The 17484-nt window shown below is 37.9% G+C and overlaps 1 protein-coding gene across 2 annotated transcripts in view; it reads right to left on the bottom strand.

Annotated features, from left to right (window-relative positions):
- The window catches only part of LAMA2 (laminin subunit alpha 2), a 717179-nt gene that overhangs the window by 44748 nt on the left and 654947 nt on the right, over positions 1–17484 (bottom strand). For both annotated transcript variants that reach the window (XM_049901052.1, XM_049901136.1), the window contains exons 48-51: positions 15526–15650; positions 10716–10878; positions 9707–9851; positions 151–289 (exon numbers count right to left, since the gene is read on the bottom strand). In XM_049901052.1, coding sequence (XP_049757009.1) covers positions 151–289; positions 9707–9851; positions 10716–10878; positions 15526–15650 — 572 coding nt within the window. The remainder of the gene's footprint in view (positions 1–150; positions 290–9706; positions 9852–10715; positions 10879–15525; positions 15651–17484) is intronic.

The following is a 17484-nucleotide window of genomic DNA, read 5'->3' as shown; positions in this document are numbered from 1 at the left end:
ATGCAACATGTTTTTTTTTTTTTTTGATTAAGTCTTTCTGCAATAAAGGTCATATGACATTCCTATTGTAATTAAACTTTGGAACTCTAGTGAACACAGTGGGCATTTATTTAAAACTTCATCCTTAGCTCTAAATATAAACTAGATTACCTCAAGTTTCTCAGTGTTGGTAGGCCGCCAAAATATATTTTGTCATCTGCTTTCAAGTCAAGACCAAAGTTGTTTCCAGATGATGAAGTTGCTATGTTCTCCTCCTGGTTAGTATCTATGTCTACAATTGATATATTGGCTGTAAAGGAGATAGAAAGGTTAATATTTTACTTAAGAAATACCAATCACATATATGTCATCACTATTAGTTCAAGATGAATTTAGTTTAATTAATTCTCAAATTAACATTGACTTTCTCCAACATTGGTACTATACACAGTCATTTAATAATCGTAGATACAATAATATCAATGAAATACATTATTAAATCATCCACAATAAGAGAGCATGAAAATAGTCACTTCTCAAGGCAACACCCATGAGGATAAGAGAGAGATGCTTACATGTACGTCAAAAAGCAATTTTGTCAAGTTTTCTATAATGTAGGTAGGGAGTTAGAAACAATTAGAAATAAGGTAATTAGTTTTATATTAAAATAGATATCTAATTAGGAATTATACAATTAACTAGAGATACACTGAGTCTGTAGCTCTTCATGAAACTTTCAGTATCCACAGAACTACGGGGACTTAGGCTCACGTGCAAAGCACTAGCCCCTGCATAAGATGATTGTTCCCGGCAGTGGGGAGACGAGAACCTGCCAGATGCCAGAAGCCACATCCACTATAAATTACAGTTTAGGCTGAGACGCCAAGTGTAGTGAGAGGCATAGTTCTCTTCCATTACTGCTCTTCTCTCAGGTGTCCAAAGGTATTTCTGATATGATGAGGATAAGAACTCAGAAACAGAAAGGAAAGAGAAAGAAGAGAGGCATTTTTCTGCTTAAACTGCTTTGTACAGAAAGCAGATGGGGAACTCTTATCTCGTTGATTTTTTCCCCCCTCAATACGAAGGGTCAAGCAAGGTTTGTTTACGGTATTATGGCTTTCTCCCTACAATATTTGCTTAGGCCTAGGCTTTAACTGCTTCATATATTTTGGATCCTTGATGCATATTGAGGTATCAGTTCATTAACATGATAAATTTGGCCTCTAAATCCTTGTCTGATACAGGATCTGAATTAATAAGGGTCTGAAAATGAACGTTTGAACCAATCAATTATAAGGACATTTCTAAAAGTTTATTGCTTAAAACACCAGTTTCATAGGTCAAATAAAATTGACAAACACTGAGTTAAAGTTAAAGACATCTTAATTTTATGACTCTCCAGAGCTTTTAACATGCTAATATGCAATGTAATGCTTAAAGGGAAGGAAATATAGTTACTTCCCAAATATATTTGACCATGGGACATTATTATTTTCCCTCAACTCATCACCTTTTAGGACTAGTGCTCTTTGGAAAACACAGAAATATCAAACACCAAAATTCGGCTGTAGTCCGTAGCACTTTTCTTCCTAAAGAATCTCCAATGAAACCAGACACAGTTACCTTGTAAAAAAAAAAAAGAAAGAAAGAAATACCCAAACCTATTAATACCTCAGACCCTCAAAGCTAAGTTTAAAACAAACAAACGAAAAACTCCAAAGAAAATCATCCTATTAAAAATATTTCGCAAGTTTAAGATTAAAAAATTAATTATTTTTCATGTATATTAAAAAGATTACATCTTTAACATGGACTGGTGGCTACAGGAAAAGGGGTTGATAAAACTGTTTTTATGACTTTTTTCACACAAATTTCTTTTTATCCACATCAGCAAAGAAGTTTTCCTGTGGGGCTGTTGAGTGGAACATGGTAATAGCCTCTTTTTACAGACCGAACGCTATTTTCATAGTGTCTGTGAAAATGAGATTCTGCCTCTCTATCACATGCAAGCCAATGGCTGGAAGTAGTTTTCCTCCTTATCCCTGAATGAATATATGCATTTTTAGAAATCATTCTAAGAAAAACTGATTAAAGAGTGGCAACACAATTGAATTGAAACTCATTGGCCCAGGAGTTAAGTCTGGCAGAGATATGTTGAATGGAATATTTTTACCGGTTTAAAGGGCAGATTTTACTCTACGCTTCATGAGTGATAGCCATGAAGTAGGTTCTGCTATGGAATACTAACAGTCTTTTTTTCTTTTCCTTTACAGAATAGAGAAATAAGCTATTAACACACAATTTCAGAGTTGATGAGTACAGACATCATTTATGGCTGCGTAGGGAAATAGGGGTTTTATTAAATGCTAAACATGGAGTGGGGGCTTAATAAATATAATCAATGCTGACTTTTTATAAGCTAATTGTTTTTACTTTGGTATTTTTTTCTTCTCACTGTTAGTTCATTGAAAATAAACGGTCATTCTGAACCTTGTTTCCGTATCAGTGCACTTGGGGGCTGTGGCACATTTTAGCCCTGGTGGTGCAGTGGTTAAGAGCTCAGCTGCTAACCAAAAGGTCAGCAGTTCGGTTCCACCAGGGTCTCCATGGAAACTCCATGGGGCAGTTCTACTCTGTTCTATAGGATGGCTATGAGTCGATTCCAACTCATAGCCATCCTATAGGACAGACAATGGGTTTTTTTTTTTTTTTTGGTGGTTTTACTGACTCTCAACAGGGATGTCCCCTGAAGGAGTGGATTTGAATTTCAAGAGATAGTTCTTTCACAAACTTATTGAGAATAATTCATTTAAAACAACTAATTTGGCCCCTGGAAAAGAGCCAAGACTCACACTGCAGGAGTCTTATTTGGATTTCTATCCCACTACTCCATGGTCTGTGACCTTGCCAAAGTCCTCAGTGACTCCCCTATAACCAACCTAACGGAGAACTTCTCTCCTTAACTTAGCAGATTCTTATGTACTATATGATGGTGTTAGTTTATCTCCCTTCTTTTTGGAAATTTCCTCTTTTGGATTCCATAATGCCATGTTCTCTAACGTCTTCTCCTTACCTTTCTAACCTCATTCTCAGTCTCCTTTCTTCGAAGCTATTTCTTTGAACACCTCTGAAATGCTGATGTTCCCTACTATCCCTTTCTTTACGCACCTCTCAGGTTTTAACCGTCTGAGTAAATTCCAGTTTTCACCTACTTAGGATAACTCAGAAATCAGCATGCCTGGACCTGACTTTTGCCTAAAAATCCATATTCAATAAATGAGACACCATCATCTGTATTTCCCTTTAGTACTTCAAACAAAACATATTAGAAATCTAAATGATCTTTTTGCACCCAATTTGTATTATGCCTATTTTATTTGTTGGCACTATAGCCCTCAGCCAAGTTCCTAAACTAGAACGTCAACCTGGGTTTTCTCCTCACTGTTCCACATTTAATAAGTCAACAGCCGTCTGATTCTTCTTTTAAATAACTCTAATATCTGTCCTAATTTTTAAACAGCTTTACAGAGGCATAATTAGCATACTATAAATTAACCATATCAAAAATGTACAATTTAATAAGTTTTGAGACATGTATACATCTAAGATGCCATCACCACAATCAAGAATATGAACATAAATATCACCCAAAAGCTTCCTTATGACCCTTTGTAATCCCTCTTTCCTGCCCCTTCCTCCCCACCCATCCTCAAGTAACTTCTGATTTGCTTTCTGTCAGTCTAATTGGTTTGCATTTTCTAGAATTTTATACAAATGGACTCTTTTTTGTCTACCTTCTTTCACTCAGAATAATTATTTTGGTACTGATCCATTTTGTATATATATTAATAGTTCATTAATTTTTACTGCTGAGTAGTATGCCATTGTATGAATATACCACAATTTGTGTATCTATTCACCTGTTGGTGTACATCTGAGTTGTTTTTCGTTTCTGAGGCTCACAAATAAAGCTGCTATGAAACATACTGGTACAAGCTGTTGTATGGATGTATGCATTCATGTGGCTTGGTGAATACCTTGGGGTGGAAGGGTGGGGTCATGTGATAGTATCTATTCAGCCTTTTAAGAAAGTGCTCACCAGTTTTCCAAAGTGATTATACTATTTTACATCCTTACCAGGAGTGTATGAAATTTCCAGTTCCATCTTCACTGGCACTTGGTATTGTCAGTCTTTTTAATTTTAGCCATTCTAATAACTGTGTAGTGCTATCTCATTGTGGATATATTTTGCATTTCCCTGTCTAATCCCACTGCACTGCTTTCTTCAAGTTATCATTCATCTCCTGCCTAGATGATTATTGAACCTAATGAGTCACTCTACATCCAGTTTAGCCTTTCACACTGACACACAGGATCATTTACTTAAAATTGAAATCACCGTGTCACATCTCTACTTAAATCCCTCCAATGGCTCCTCTTTGAGAGAGAAAAGAGAGAGATATCCTCTTTAGCACAGTATAAATGCCCCCAGTGAAATGGTCCTTGTCAAGGTGCCCAGCATTATCTTCTACCACTTCCTTGAAAGTGATTTCGTGATTTAAACTAATTATAAATTTTCCCTAAATAAGCTGTCTTAGTGATCTAGTGCTTTAAACTAATTATAAATTTTCCCTAAATAAGCTATCTTAGTTATCTAGTGCTGCTATAATAGAAATAACACAAGTGGATAGCTTTGACAAAGAGAAATTTAATCTCTCACAGTTTAGGAAGCTAGAAGTCAATACTCAGGGCACTGGCTCAAGGGGAAGGCTTTCTCTCTCTGTTGGCTCTGGGGGAAGGTCCTTGTCATCATTTTTCCCCTGGTCTAGGAGCATCTTAGCACAGCACCCTGGGTCCAAAGGACAGGAGCTCTCCTGGCTCTCCTTGCTTGGTGGTAATGAGGTCCCCTGTTACCTCCCCACCCCCACCCTTCCACTCTGTCTCTCTGCTGGCTTCTTTCTTTTATATCTCAAAGGAGACTGACTCAAGATACAACCTAATCTTGTGGATTGAGTCCTGTCTTATTAACATAACTGCCTCTAATCCTGCCTCATTAACATCGCAGAGGTAGGATTTACAACACATTTACATTTTGTCACATCAGATGATAAAATTGTGGACAATCACACAATACTGGGAATCATATCCTAGCCAAGTTATACACATTTTGGGGGGACACAATTCAATCCATAAATAAACTATGCTTTTATATACTGTTGTCTTTTCCTGTGAATGCTCCTTAGCCTGGATCACCCTGCAACTGCCTCACCTCTAAAAAAGTATCCTTGAGTTCAGTTAAGTGCCCTACCTCTGTGTTTCCACAATGTTTACTGCATCCCACTGAGCGTATCTATTTACTTCTGCATCAAAGAATGTAAGTTACTCAAAGGTGGAGTGCGCTCATCTTCACAGATTCAACACTGCATCTGATACACAGTTGGTACTCAATACATGTTTTTTATTAGAGGTAAACTTATGAAGGAAACCCTGGTGGTGTAGTGGTTAAGTGCTATAGCTGCTAACCAAAGGGTCGGCAGTTCGAATCCGACAGGCGCTCCTTGGAAACTCCATGGGGCAGTTCTACTCTGTCCTATAGGGTTGCTATGAGTAGGAATTAACTCGATGGCACTGGGTTGGGTTTTAAACTTATGAAGTGCTTATTTTCCCAAATGTTCCTTCTTTTAATTTAGATTTCACTGTTTTAAGTGTGACCTTTGAATATTGCTACTGCAGGTAAATGATTATAATCTTTTTTTTTTTTTAGAGTAGGAAGAGGTTTGATACAAGGATTGGGAGCAAAAGTCAGGGACGATGCTGTCATATTTCCTAGGGCTGTCATAACAATGTGCCACAAACGGGGTGGCTTATAAGAGCAGAAATCTATTGTCTCACAGTTCTGGAGGCTGGTAGTATGAATTCAGAGTGCTGGCAGGGCCATGACGGCTTTAAGGCTCTTTAAGTTTCTAAGGGAACATCCTTTTTTGTCTCTCTCAACCTTTGGTAGACCCAGGCATTCCCTGACTTATAGATGAATCTTCACATGGCCCTTCTTCCTTTGTCTCCCTGTGTCTTCTCCTCTCCCCTATAAGGACACCACTCGGATGGGATCAGGACCCACCCTACTCTGGCATAATTTAACTGATAACATCTTTAAAGACACTATTTCCAAACAAGATCCCCTTCCCAGGCACCAACGGTTAGGTCATGAACATACCTTTTGGGGAACACAGTTCAATCTATAACAGATGTATTTTAAGAAATCTAGAAATACAAAGATTTCAGGGAAGTTGCCACCAGTGGTCCCAGCTGCCAGCAACAGTGAAGTGAAAGAGCCTCAGGAGGACACCTCAAGTCCCTGAGAGCCACAAGTGATGACCTCAGTGCTGGCAGTGCTGAAGGGATAGATGGAGGGCAAGACTCCCCGTCTGCTGCTGTCAGAGAGTAGTGACTTCTCTTTCCTGCCCCCTTTCAAACTTTGAGACGGTGCCTTTCGCTGGAGTGTTCTAATTGTAGCTCTACTGGCAGGGCATCTGGACAATGTAGTTCCCCCAACATTATTGTCTGTGCCCAAGGGAGCACTTAGGAGGGAGAGGATGGTACCAGGTTTCAACAAACTTCAGTAAAGCTGGGTGTATGTAAATGGGGATGAAGAGAGGCAAGACCCAGAAAAAGGGAACTGAGTAGACAATGCAATCATCCAGGTGCTGCTGAGTCAGTTTTGACTCAGGGCAACACCATGCATGTCAGAGTAGAACTGAGGCCCATAGGATTTTCAATAGTTGAGTTTATAGAAATAGATCTCCAGGCCTTTCTTCCAAGCATCTCTGGGTGGACTGGAACTGCCAACCTTTTGGTTAGCAGCAGAGCATGTTATCTGATTGCACTGCTCAAAGACTTCAACAACAAAATAGGTACCTCCTATTTTGGCTTTAAATAATTTCAAAATCAGGGCCCAACCTGTATTTCCAGCTTATTATGTTCTTGTATTCTATTGTAATATTCCTACATATTAGGAATCTGCATTTGTTTTTCCTTCATGAATTATCTGTTTATAATCTTTCTTTTCTATTGTGACTTTCACGCTTTTCTTTTTAAAGTAAACATTAGTACATGTTAATGATCTGCTAGAATAATAAAATGCTTTAAAAGTAGCTAAGAAAATACATAGAATATATGAGAACACACGGGGGGAAGTTGAACAGCTCCAGAGAATTCATTTTAATAAGGTTTTCATCTATTTGACTTGAGAAGTTGGTGGTGAAGCATCATAGGTCACAGAGAGCGGGCACAACCAGGGGCAGGAAAATGGAGAAGGTCCCAGACTAATTTCAGGATCAAGGTACCCAACAACTGAACCCCATAGGGTTAAACGTGATATCTTAAATTGCAATACTATAAAGACGCATGAGAGAAGTAAGGAGGATGAATCATGCTACTAAGACGCAAAATTAAAGTGAGAATGAGTGCTTGGTGCACTTGACAGGGGTGTTCAGGAAGGGGAAAAGCAAAGTGGAGTCTAGAGTTATTTGAAGGCCAAGGAGAAAACTTAGGAAAAACTATCGGCCAATGGTATCAAAGGGATTGAACAAGAGAATATGAATGGCACAGAAGATTCTAAATGTTCTGCAATAATCTGGTTCTGAAACTGAAAGTTGTTTACAATTTCCAGACCACAGAGAAGTAACAAAGTCGCTATAGAAACCCTTGAGAAAATCAGACCAATGGGTGAAAGAGGTTTCTGAATTGTTGAAATATTTCAGCTATAAAATATCTGAAAATGCTGTCGAGTTGATTCCAAAGTTGACTCCGACTCATAGTGACCTTACAGGACAGAGTAGAACAGCCCCATAGAGTTTCCAAGGAGTGCCTGGTGAATTTGAACTGCTGACCTTTTGGTTAGCAGCTGTAGCACTTAACCACTACACCACCAGGGTTTCCTCAGTAGTATCCTGAATTGTCACAAATCTATCCTCTAAGCTGCTGCTGAGAAACTTTACTAAAGCCAAATCTGATGGTGTCATACCCTGATTTACACTCTTCAGTGCTTCTCTATAGCTCTCAGGATAAAGCTGGAACTCATTAGCCTAGCTCATAACGCCCTTTATGAATTGATTGTTAATTTCTCTAGTCTCATCTCTTGATAACTTTCTGCTAACTTTAATCCTTTTTGTCTACGGATTTACTTGTAGTTACTAAAGGATTTCCTCAAGTGTGTTCTTGTGTGTGAGGTTGCCAGAAGTTGAGAGAAGACTCCACGGCAGCTGACAATAACAACAACAACAAAGTGGGTTCAGTAGAATGTTAGTATTGCAGGAATGGAAGAATTCTGTGATCAAAGAAGGTTGAGAGATACTGGTCAAATAGAGTTAACCAGATCCTTCTTACTGAGCTACTGTGCAGAGTCTCTAACACAGAGATGTGCATTGTGCCCCGCTTACAGGGGAGTAAGGTATGGAGCAGTCCTCCAACTGATAGAAGTGCAAAACCAGTTTGGGCCCCTACTGAGGAGATTCTCCATGGTTTCATGATCCAAGGAAAAACAGTTGGAAAATATTGTATTATGCCCTCTGACGCTTTCATGATTTTTCACATCTTTTATCACCCTGAAAAGTCCAAACGCGCTTTTCATCCAGCTAGCCCATCAATTGCTGCTTGTGCCTCAGGAGTACCCTCCGGGGGGAACTGACCTCTTTGTTTGACTCTCTTCTGAGGCTGATAGCCTGCTATGCATGGCTCTATCACAGCAATCAGCTCTCTGTTCTCTAACCATTGATTTACGTGTCTCTCTTCTCCCTTAGACTGCAAGTTCCTTGAAGGCAATGACCTATCTTAGGCTTCACTTAGTTCTAATGCGGTACTTGGTAGGTTCTTAGCAAATATTTGTTAAATGTAGGAATGAAAGATGATACAAAATTAAATAAAAATTTTCATGAAATTTCACATTGGCATGGTCAAAATTAATTAGTTCTATTTATAGTGGCAGAGACATTAAAATTTCATCTGCAAATATTATAATGTCATACTACACAGAATTAGGGGACTCATACTTGAATAGTTATAGCACCACATAAGGACCTAACAGACTTGGGTTTCTGTCTTGGTGAGATCTTACATCTGTCTGTGACCACGTATAAGTTTGAGTCTACATTTCCCTTTCTTTAACACCAGGTATCTGATTTTTTTTTTTTTTAATCTGCTTATATGAGCAAATGAAGTAATGTATGTGAAAATGTTTTGAAAATGTCCAGGAACCATGAAAATATCAAATTATTACTAATCAGTTATTTACTTGCATACAAACCCACTTTTGCCATTTTTAGAGAGTAAAGCACAGGTAGCCGTGCCCTATCACCCCTATGAATTCTACCCCTGGGCCATTCTATAGGAAACATCTTGGCAAAATAGGAAAAGAAAAAAAAAAAAAAGCACACGACATTTTTCAAATCTATTACAGGATATAATTTTACAAGTTGTCAGACAGTTTTATGCTTTCAAATTAAGCTCAGTTTCAAAAGAAAATGACAGAGAACCATTTGGCTCTTCAATCAGTCATGTCTAACCCACACCACCAACAATCTTTAAGTAAAAGAAATGACTGTATCAATTTTTCAAAGAACTTGTGAGTACCTAAAATTGCAGACAGGGTGGTCTTCCTCATGATTAGATACACAGGAGCTTTGGATAGTATGATTAAGCTTCATAATGCATTACTGCTATAAAAACTCACCTTGTTTTTGAATTCTTGACAGGGTGAATGATTTCCATTTCCCGTCATTATGGTTTTGATTGCTGGCAACGGAAGCCATTCCTGAGCCCAGATCATAGCTGACTTTTATGCGCCCATCAGTGAGCTCTACACTCATAAAATCTTTCTATTAATAGGGCAAAAAAAAAAAAAAAATCAGTGATTAGATACACCAAGGAATACATGGGTATTTGCTTTTCTTTGGTGTTTATAATAGGGATTTATGGCTAAATTATTGGATGTGTTGCCCTGTAATAGAAAGCCATTTTGGAAATAGAATTGGTGTTGCTATTATTGTGTGTTTTTGTGGGTGTGATGTTGTGTTGCAAATGGTCACAACCAAATTTCTAGATTGTATCCTTTTATTACAGTAATGCAAGATGGGTTCTTCTGAAAACATATTAAGTAAACCAAAAGGTATGTTTCCTGAAAGCATTTACTAATAACCATTGATCTGGAAAGAAATAAGAAAAAGGGTATTTAGAATCTTCTTTTAATTTAGGTCTCTGGAAGAAGACTGAAGAAGTAGGTTTGCTGCTGCATGATTCCATACTGGGAAAATCTTCACTGGGTGCTTCTCTTAAGGAATTACATGGGAGTTATGAAACCCTGGTGGCGTAGTGGTTAAGTGCTAAGGCTGCTGACCAAAAGGTCTGCAGTTCAAATCCACCAGATGCTCTTTGAAAACTCTATGGGGCAGTTCTACTCTATCCTACAGGGTCTCTATGGGTCGGAATCAACTCGATGGCAAAGGGTTTACCAGTTTTTTATACTGAAAATAGATAGTAATTAAATTGTATCTGTGAGTAAAGTTATGAATGAATATACGTAAGCACTTTTTCTGTACACCCACACTTGGCTATCAGGCAGCCACCCCAGACTCCTTTAAACAATAATTGGTAATGTTAACAACTGATAATTTTATTGGAATCTTAAGGAAAAGAAGCAAGCACATTTTCAATCATGGAAGAGCTGCCATGCGTGTGTTTACCAGGTCTCGTGTGGCAAGATACATCAGGAGAGCACTTGAAGAAAATGTCCTGAACTTGAACATGACGGTGGAGATGTTTGGATACCAGCGAATAGGGCGGCTGACCAATGCATAACCTTCTCCATCAAACTGAATAGTCCCCTCACTATCTTCCACCTGAGGACTGAAGAGAGAGAGACATTTCACATGAACTAGACATCGTCTACTTAGTCCATACATTAAATTGTCCTCTAGAACTAGATCGTAAGCTGCTACAAGGTTCGAACTGACTCGATGGCAGTGGGTTTGGTTTGGTTTGGTTTTCAAGGCGGAAACTATCTCAAATATATCTTCGACCCTTTTACTTCTCTCCATCCCCACTGCCGCCATCCTGGACCAATTAACAATCATCTCTCACCTGGACTTTTTAATTTATCTGCTCACTTCCACTCATGCCCTGCTGAACTCTAAGCTCTATTCACAGGCAGAGTAATTGACTCTTTCCAGCCATAGGACCTTGAATCATTTTGTTTCTTTACTCCACCATTTACTTTTATGTTTCTGTTTAAATTTACCATTTCTCCAAAGGGGACTTCCCAGACCATATAGTTACCTGATGTTTTCTTACTCAACAAGCAGGCCAGTCTTTTCCTTTCTAAAACTCAAGACATTATGTAATTACATTTAGTTATCCCTGATTATTTAAATATTTGCTATAATGAGGTACAATTTTTTTTTGCTTTAATTTTCTGAAACCTGATATAATAAATTTATATGAATGGTATAAAAAATATAGGTTTATGTGAATCTGGATGGGAGAATTTGGAATGTTCTCCAGTAGTACCTCAATTTTTCTCCCATTTCCTACTTGTAGGCTTTAAACATAATCTATTATATTCTTATTATTTCCTCCACTCTTTTCCCTGAAAATTTAGCCTTTATGGATCTCAGCATTTGCTATGCCTGAGGGTATTGATACCTCAGGTTCAATTTAGATAGTCTCATAGCATCTTTAACACATTATTTCATTGTACATTAAAGTAAATGTTCCTTGCAATCTAGAAGGAAAATGTAATTTACAATTGATTCTGTATAGTCTTGTTAGGTACTGTGCAGAACATATCCACTAAAGATTTCATCGAGTGTTTAATAACCAGGTCATGGGTGATTTAAATGCTTTATGTTTTGCAGAAGTGTTTGATAAATGATTATATTAATGTTTAAGTGGTATCTGTGGGAAACTATGGGTTTTTTGGATAGAATGGGGTTGCATTATATTTCCCATTAAACATACAAGAATATAGGTCTTGGTACTCTGAACAGTCACCTTCCAACACATTTTTTCAAGACAAATTGATTTAGATAATGAAGGATGCCTGCATTTATCTGTGTATTTATTTGCCTGTCTCCTTCACTAGAATGTAAGCTCTGCGAGAACTATTAAGCATTGTGGGCTCCAGGCACAAATTCAACATCTAGTGTGATGGTTGGCTCATAGTAGAACCTAATCAGTGTTTATGGAATGAAGGAAATTTTAGTGTAGTAAATTGCCTCACAGAGAACACATATTCAATCAATATTGATTGAATAATTGTTTTTAATATATTTGTAGTGTATATAACATTTTAAAAGATTTCTTTTTCAAATGTGAAGTTATCTCTCTATGTATCTATCTATTTGACGTTGTAGAGTAAATCTCAATTTGTAAGGATATTTTTTCAAACTTTAAGTATGCATATTAGTGTATATTTTAGAATCTCTAAGGTTAGAGTGTGGTATTAACTTTGGAGAAGGAAGGGGATATTGAGAAATAATGCAGTAATGCCATTATAAAATAATAGGCCACTAGAATACAGTTTTCATGAAATCTTGTCTATTGAGAAAAATAATAGTGCACAAATATTATGGGCTTCTGGAAGAAGGACTGTACACATTTTAGATGAAATAGCTTTCTCTCTGTTCCTGGACCAGAGAGAACAACGTGTTGAAGACAAGGGGAAGGAGAAGTCTTGGCCTGTGTACTTCAGGGCCAAGTCTTTGCAATTTTAAGTTACATCTAATGTGTAACAACACATGGTGCTATCGGAAGATATTTTTTCTAATATAAAGTTATATATATAAAGATGACTTTTCAGCATTGATGAAAAACACTAACTGAAATTTTAAGGAACTAAAGCAGTCCAATAACACTGTAATTCATAATGAATAAGTTGACTATTATTTAGCTTTCCCTCATCCTTACAGGTACCATAATTTCTGGAGCATTACATTAGATATGCTGGCACCCTGGTGGTACAGTTGTTAAGCGTTCGGCTGCTAAACAAAAAGGTTAGCAGTTCACATTCAGCATCCACTCCTTGGAAATCCTTTGGGGTAGTTCTACTCTGTCCGATAGGGTCACTATGAGTCAGTATCGACTTGATAGCAATGGGTTTGGTTTTTGGTTCTTACATTAGATGTATGAAAATTCTGTGTAGAGCCTACTATAGGGTCGCTGTGTGTCAGAATTGACTCGACGGCAATGGCTTTGGGTTTTTTTTTTTTGTTGTTGTTGTTTTCTACTTAGAAGTTTCCTTGACATTATCGAACACTAGGATTCTACATTACATACAGTCATACTACCAATGACAACCCAAGAAGAGGTTATGGGAGTCACGTTGACAGTTCCCCAGACGCTCTGAGCCCAAACAGTGCTACTTACTAATGTAAAAAACGAAACAAACAAAACATAAAATATCACTACACAACGTCAGAGTAAGTATTGGAATAAAAAAAAATATATATCACATTTTTTTCCTCGTATAAATCTCTGGAACATTTATACCCTGATGTTTTTATGACTGGAATCTATCAATTCCCTCAACATATAATGGGAAAACAATAGTGGATTAGATGGCGGATGCCCTGGGGTCTGGTGTGGAATGTTACTAAGGACCTGTGTTACTTGCTACCAGCCCCTTAACACTTCAGTTCTCAGCTTCTCAGCTGTGAGAGGAAAGGGTTAGATCACAGCATCATTTCTAAGGACCTTTCCAGATCCAACACTATAGGAGATTCTCCTATTCAAGTAAAGGGCAGATCTGTGGACAGAGTTTTGTGCTGGGTACAGCTAACCATACAGATGTAGACCAGCCTACTTCACTTAATACTGTAGCTATGAGTCATTGCCAAGTAAATCTGGATTTGAATTGGAAAAAAAAAATTAGTCCTTTCAGATGTAATAGATATTTCAACATCTAACATCATATTCATTCTGTTGTGCATAGGGTCACTATCAGTCGACAACAACATATTAGAATTTTCATATCATTTTGAATAGATTTTCCAGGAATAAAAAAAATTACTACTATTTTATTTGTAAATGCTGTTTCTTAACTTGCCCTTTTGCTTCTCTTTTGAACCTTGACATTGGGTTAGGTAAGTGAGGATTAATTATGTTATTTTGGGATAGCCACACTCTTCCACATATAACTTAAAAACTATAGAACTAGGTGTATATTGAGGTTCTAAAAAAAAAAATAAATAAAAATTCATTATCATTTCAATGTTGAGCTAAATACATTCTACTTATAGAAGTATTTTTTTCCCCCTATTTTAGTCTTAATGTGACTCTCAGGAGTATAAGGAATAAGATACACTTCTTTTTTATACCACAGACAGATTAATTGTTCTAAAGCTTGCCAACAACTACATCTCTTCTACTGATTGCAGAATAAATACAAATTTCTAAAACTGACATTTTAAGGTTTTCTATGAAATTTTCCCAGTTTGCTGTTTGTAGCCTCATTTTTTAAATCTTCCTCCCATAATCATGTCTGCTCTTCAACTGAAATGACTGACTGGTCTTTATATTAAAATATATAGTCTCCTGAAACAAGCAAACAGACAAATAAAAAGCAACCAGGAGTACTGTAAAAAATCATCCCTACAAATACTAGAGCTTATGGGAAACTAGTCCAGTGTGATGGTTAAGATTATGTGCCAACTTGACTGGACCATAATTCTCAGTGTTTATATGTGATCACTCCCATGACTGAATCTGCTGTGATTAGCCAATAAGCTGAAAGGGAGTTTCCTTGGAGGTGTGGCCTGAATCTGAATATAAGTGGACGCTCTGGCTTTTTTGCTTACTCTGGATCCTTTGGCTGCTTCCTATTCATCTGACCTCTGGCTCTTGGGGCTTGAGCTACCAGCTTATCTGCAGCCCTTGGGATTCAAGGATCTTCACAGTCTGAGAGCGGGAGCCCTGCTCTCCCACCTGTCATCTTGGGCTCGCCAGCCCCTGAGTCCACGTGAATAGAGAGAAGCCTCTATCCTGATCCATGGACTTGGGACATTCCAGCCTCTACAACTGCGTGAGCTGTTTCCTTGATATAACTCTCCCTCTGTATATATTTATATGCTTTACTGGTTTTCCTTCTCTAGAGAACCCAGCCTAAGACATTCGGGGTAGATCACTCAAAACCTACACAATTTTGTAATGAGACGGCTCACAAAAACAATAACAATCTTAATCTGCTCAATCAGCTTAGAGTGGTCTCTTCTTAAGAGAAAAAAAAAAAATTATGGCTATGAGCTACCCATGGACATGCAAAATCCCTGGACACAAAGGGACGGGAGAGTAGAGAGAGACAGTGGTCTTAACTGACTGAGGTAAAAATTTCTGCAAGGGAACATGAAGTTTCATTAGCTTTATGGTAAATCCACCTTTGAGTATAGTCGCTTCAAGCCTGCTCCATATCATTTACATGCTGATAAAATATTGACTGATAAAATGAAAGCTTTTGTGATGCACAGGGAAGACCTTGGGAGAGTCATCATCTCAACTAACCTGACTGTACATCCTTTGCAGTCACCTTCTTTTTCTCGGAAATTCCACAACCCTATGGGCTTACTGTCAAAGTATGTCTCTCCCATACAGCCAGTGAATGTGATCACGCGTACGGCATCGGCCTTCTGCAGAGAGAAATAATAAGTTCGTTAGGATTTAGAGTTTCATAAATAATCCTGGAGTACCCGTGAGAGTTATTGGCAGCAGAATCTGGAGTAGTTACTAACCATTCTTTCAGATTTTCTTAGCTTGACATATTCAACTTTTAACCGTGTTACATCCCCACAGCTACTACAGAATGGGTCAAAAAAGAGGAAAGCTCAAACACTTCATTAACTGATTCTGATTATTCTGTGCTCTACCAGTTTATCACCATTAGTAACAAACACTTCCCTACCTTGTGATTTTATTGCACTGCCTATCTTTTTTGAGATTTCACATTTTCATCTGTGAACTGGGATTATTGTGGGAAATAGAGTATTTATTTATGGTACTAAGTTCAGTACCTGGCATAGATAAGATGTTTAATAAACATTATTGTTCCGTATCTCTTCTCTTTAGGCAAATCTAGGCCACTGAACACATTAAGAAGATTTCTCTGCAAAGATCATGAAAAGGAGTACACAAATATATATATATATTTTTTCCCTAGGATAGTTCTGCCCCCAATTTTTTATTTCCTTTAGTACCAAGAAATTTTCCAGTTTATGACATGAAGGGAAAATGATTGATATTGTAAGATAAAGGGCCTTGTTGGCGTTGTTTGCTGGTAAACACAGCAAAGGGCTTTGCATCTAATCACCAAAATCCTGTTGCAGTCAAGTCAATCCAGTCTCATAGTGACCCTATAGGACAGGGTGGAACTGCCTCTATAGGGTTTCCAAGGCTGTAATCGTTACAGAAGCAGACTGCCACATCTTTCTAATAGGAGACCAATAAATATTCATTGAATGAGAACGCTGGTATCATTCTTACGGGGAAAGATCTGAAACTTAATACCTGTCACTATCATTGAAGGAGTGGAATGACCTGTTCTACTCCAGAGCATCTTTTTTTTTTTTCTTTTAAAAAAACATTTTATTGTGATTTAGGTGAAAATTTACATAGTAAATTCGTTTCCAATTCAATAATTCATACACAAATTGTTCTGTGACATTGGTTGCAATCCCTGAAATGGGTCAGTACTATCTCCATTTCCACCTTGGGTTCTCAGTTTACAGTCATCTGGTTTCCCTGCCCCTTCCTGCCTTCTCATCTTTGCATTTGGGCAAATTTGCCCTTCTGGTCTCATTTTGTTGATTGTTCTAAGGAGCACATTCCTCACAGGTGCTGTTATTTATTTTACAGGCCTATTATTTGGCTGAAAGGTGATCTCTGGGAGTTGCTTCAGTTCTACACTAGAAGGGTGTCTTAGAGCTATAGTCTCGGTGGTCCTTTCGGTCTCTATCAGACCAGAATCATTTTTTGTGAATTTGAACTTTGTTCTACATTTTCTCTCCACTCTAACCAGGACCTTCTACTGTGTTCTAGGTCAGAGCGGTCAGTAGTGGCAGCCGTGCACCATCTAGTTCTTCTGGTCTCAGTTTAGCAGATGCTGCAGTTCATGTGGGCCATTAGTCCTTTTGACTAATGGCTTCTTTGAGTCTTTGGTTTTCTTCAGTGTCCTGTGCTCCAGATGGAAAGAGACCAATAGTTGTATCTTAAATGGCCACTGGCAAGCTTTTAAGATGCCAGACGCTACTCACCACGGTAAGATGTAGAACATTATCTTTATGAACTATGTTATCCCAGTTGACCTAGATGTCTCCCAAGACTATAATCTTCAGCCCTCAATCCCAGTATCTTAGTCCATTGCGGTGTTTGGTTATGTCTGAAAGTTTCCATAACCGTGCCACCTATGTACTCTATTATATATATGAATATACATGCAGCACATATAAATATGTATGTAGAAATAGC

The sequence above is a fragment of the Elephas maximus genome, chromosome 1 (assembly GCF_024166365.1).
Source record: "Elephas maximus indicus isolate mEleMax1 chromosome 1, mEleMax1 primary haplotype, whole genome shotgun sequence".
In the NCBI taxonomy this organism is placed as follows: Eukaryota; Metazoa; Chordata; class Mammalia; order Proboscidea; family Elephantidae; genus Elephas; species Elephas maximus.
Note: the sequence above shows the minus strand (reverse complement) of the source record. Positions and strands in the feature narration are given on the sequence as shown.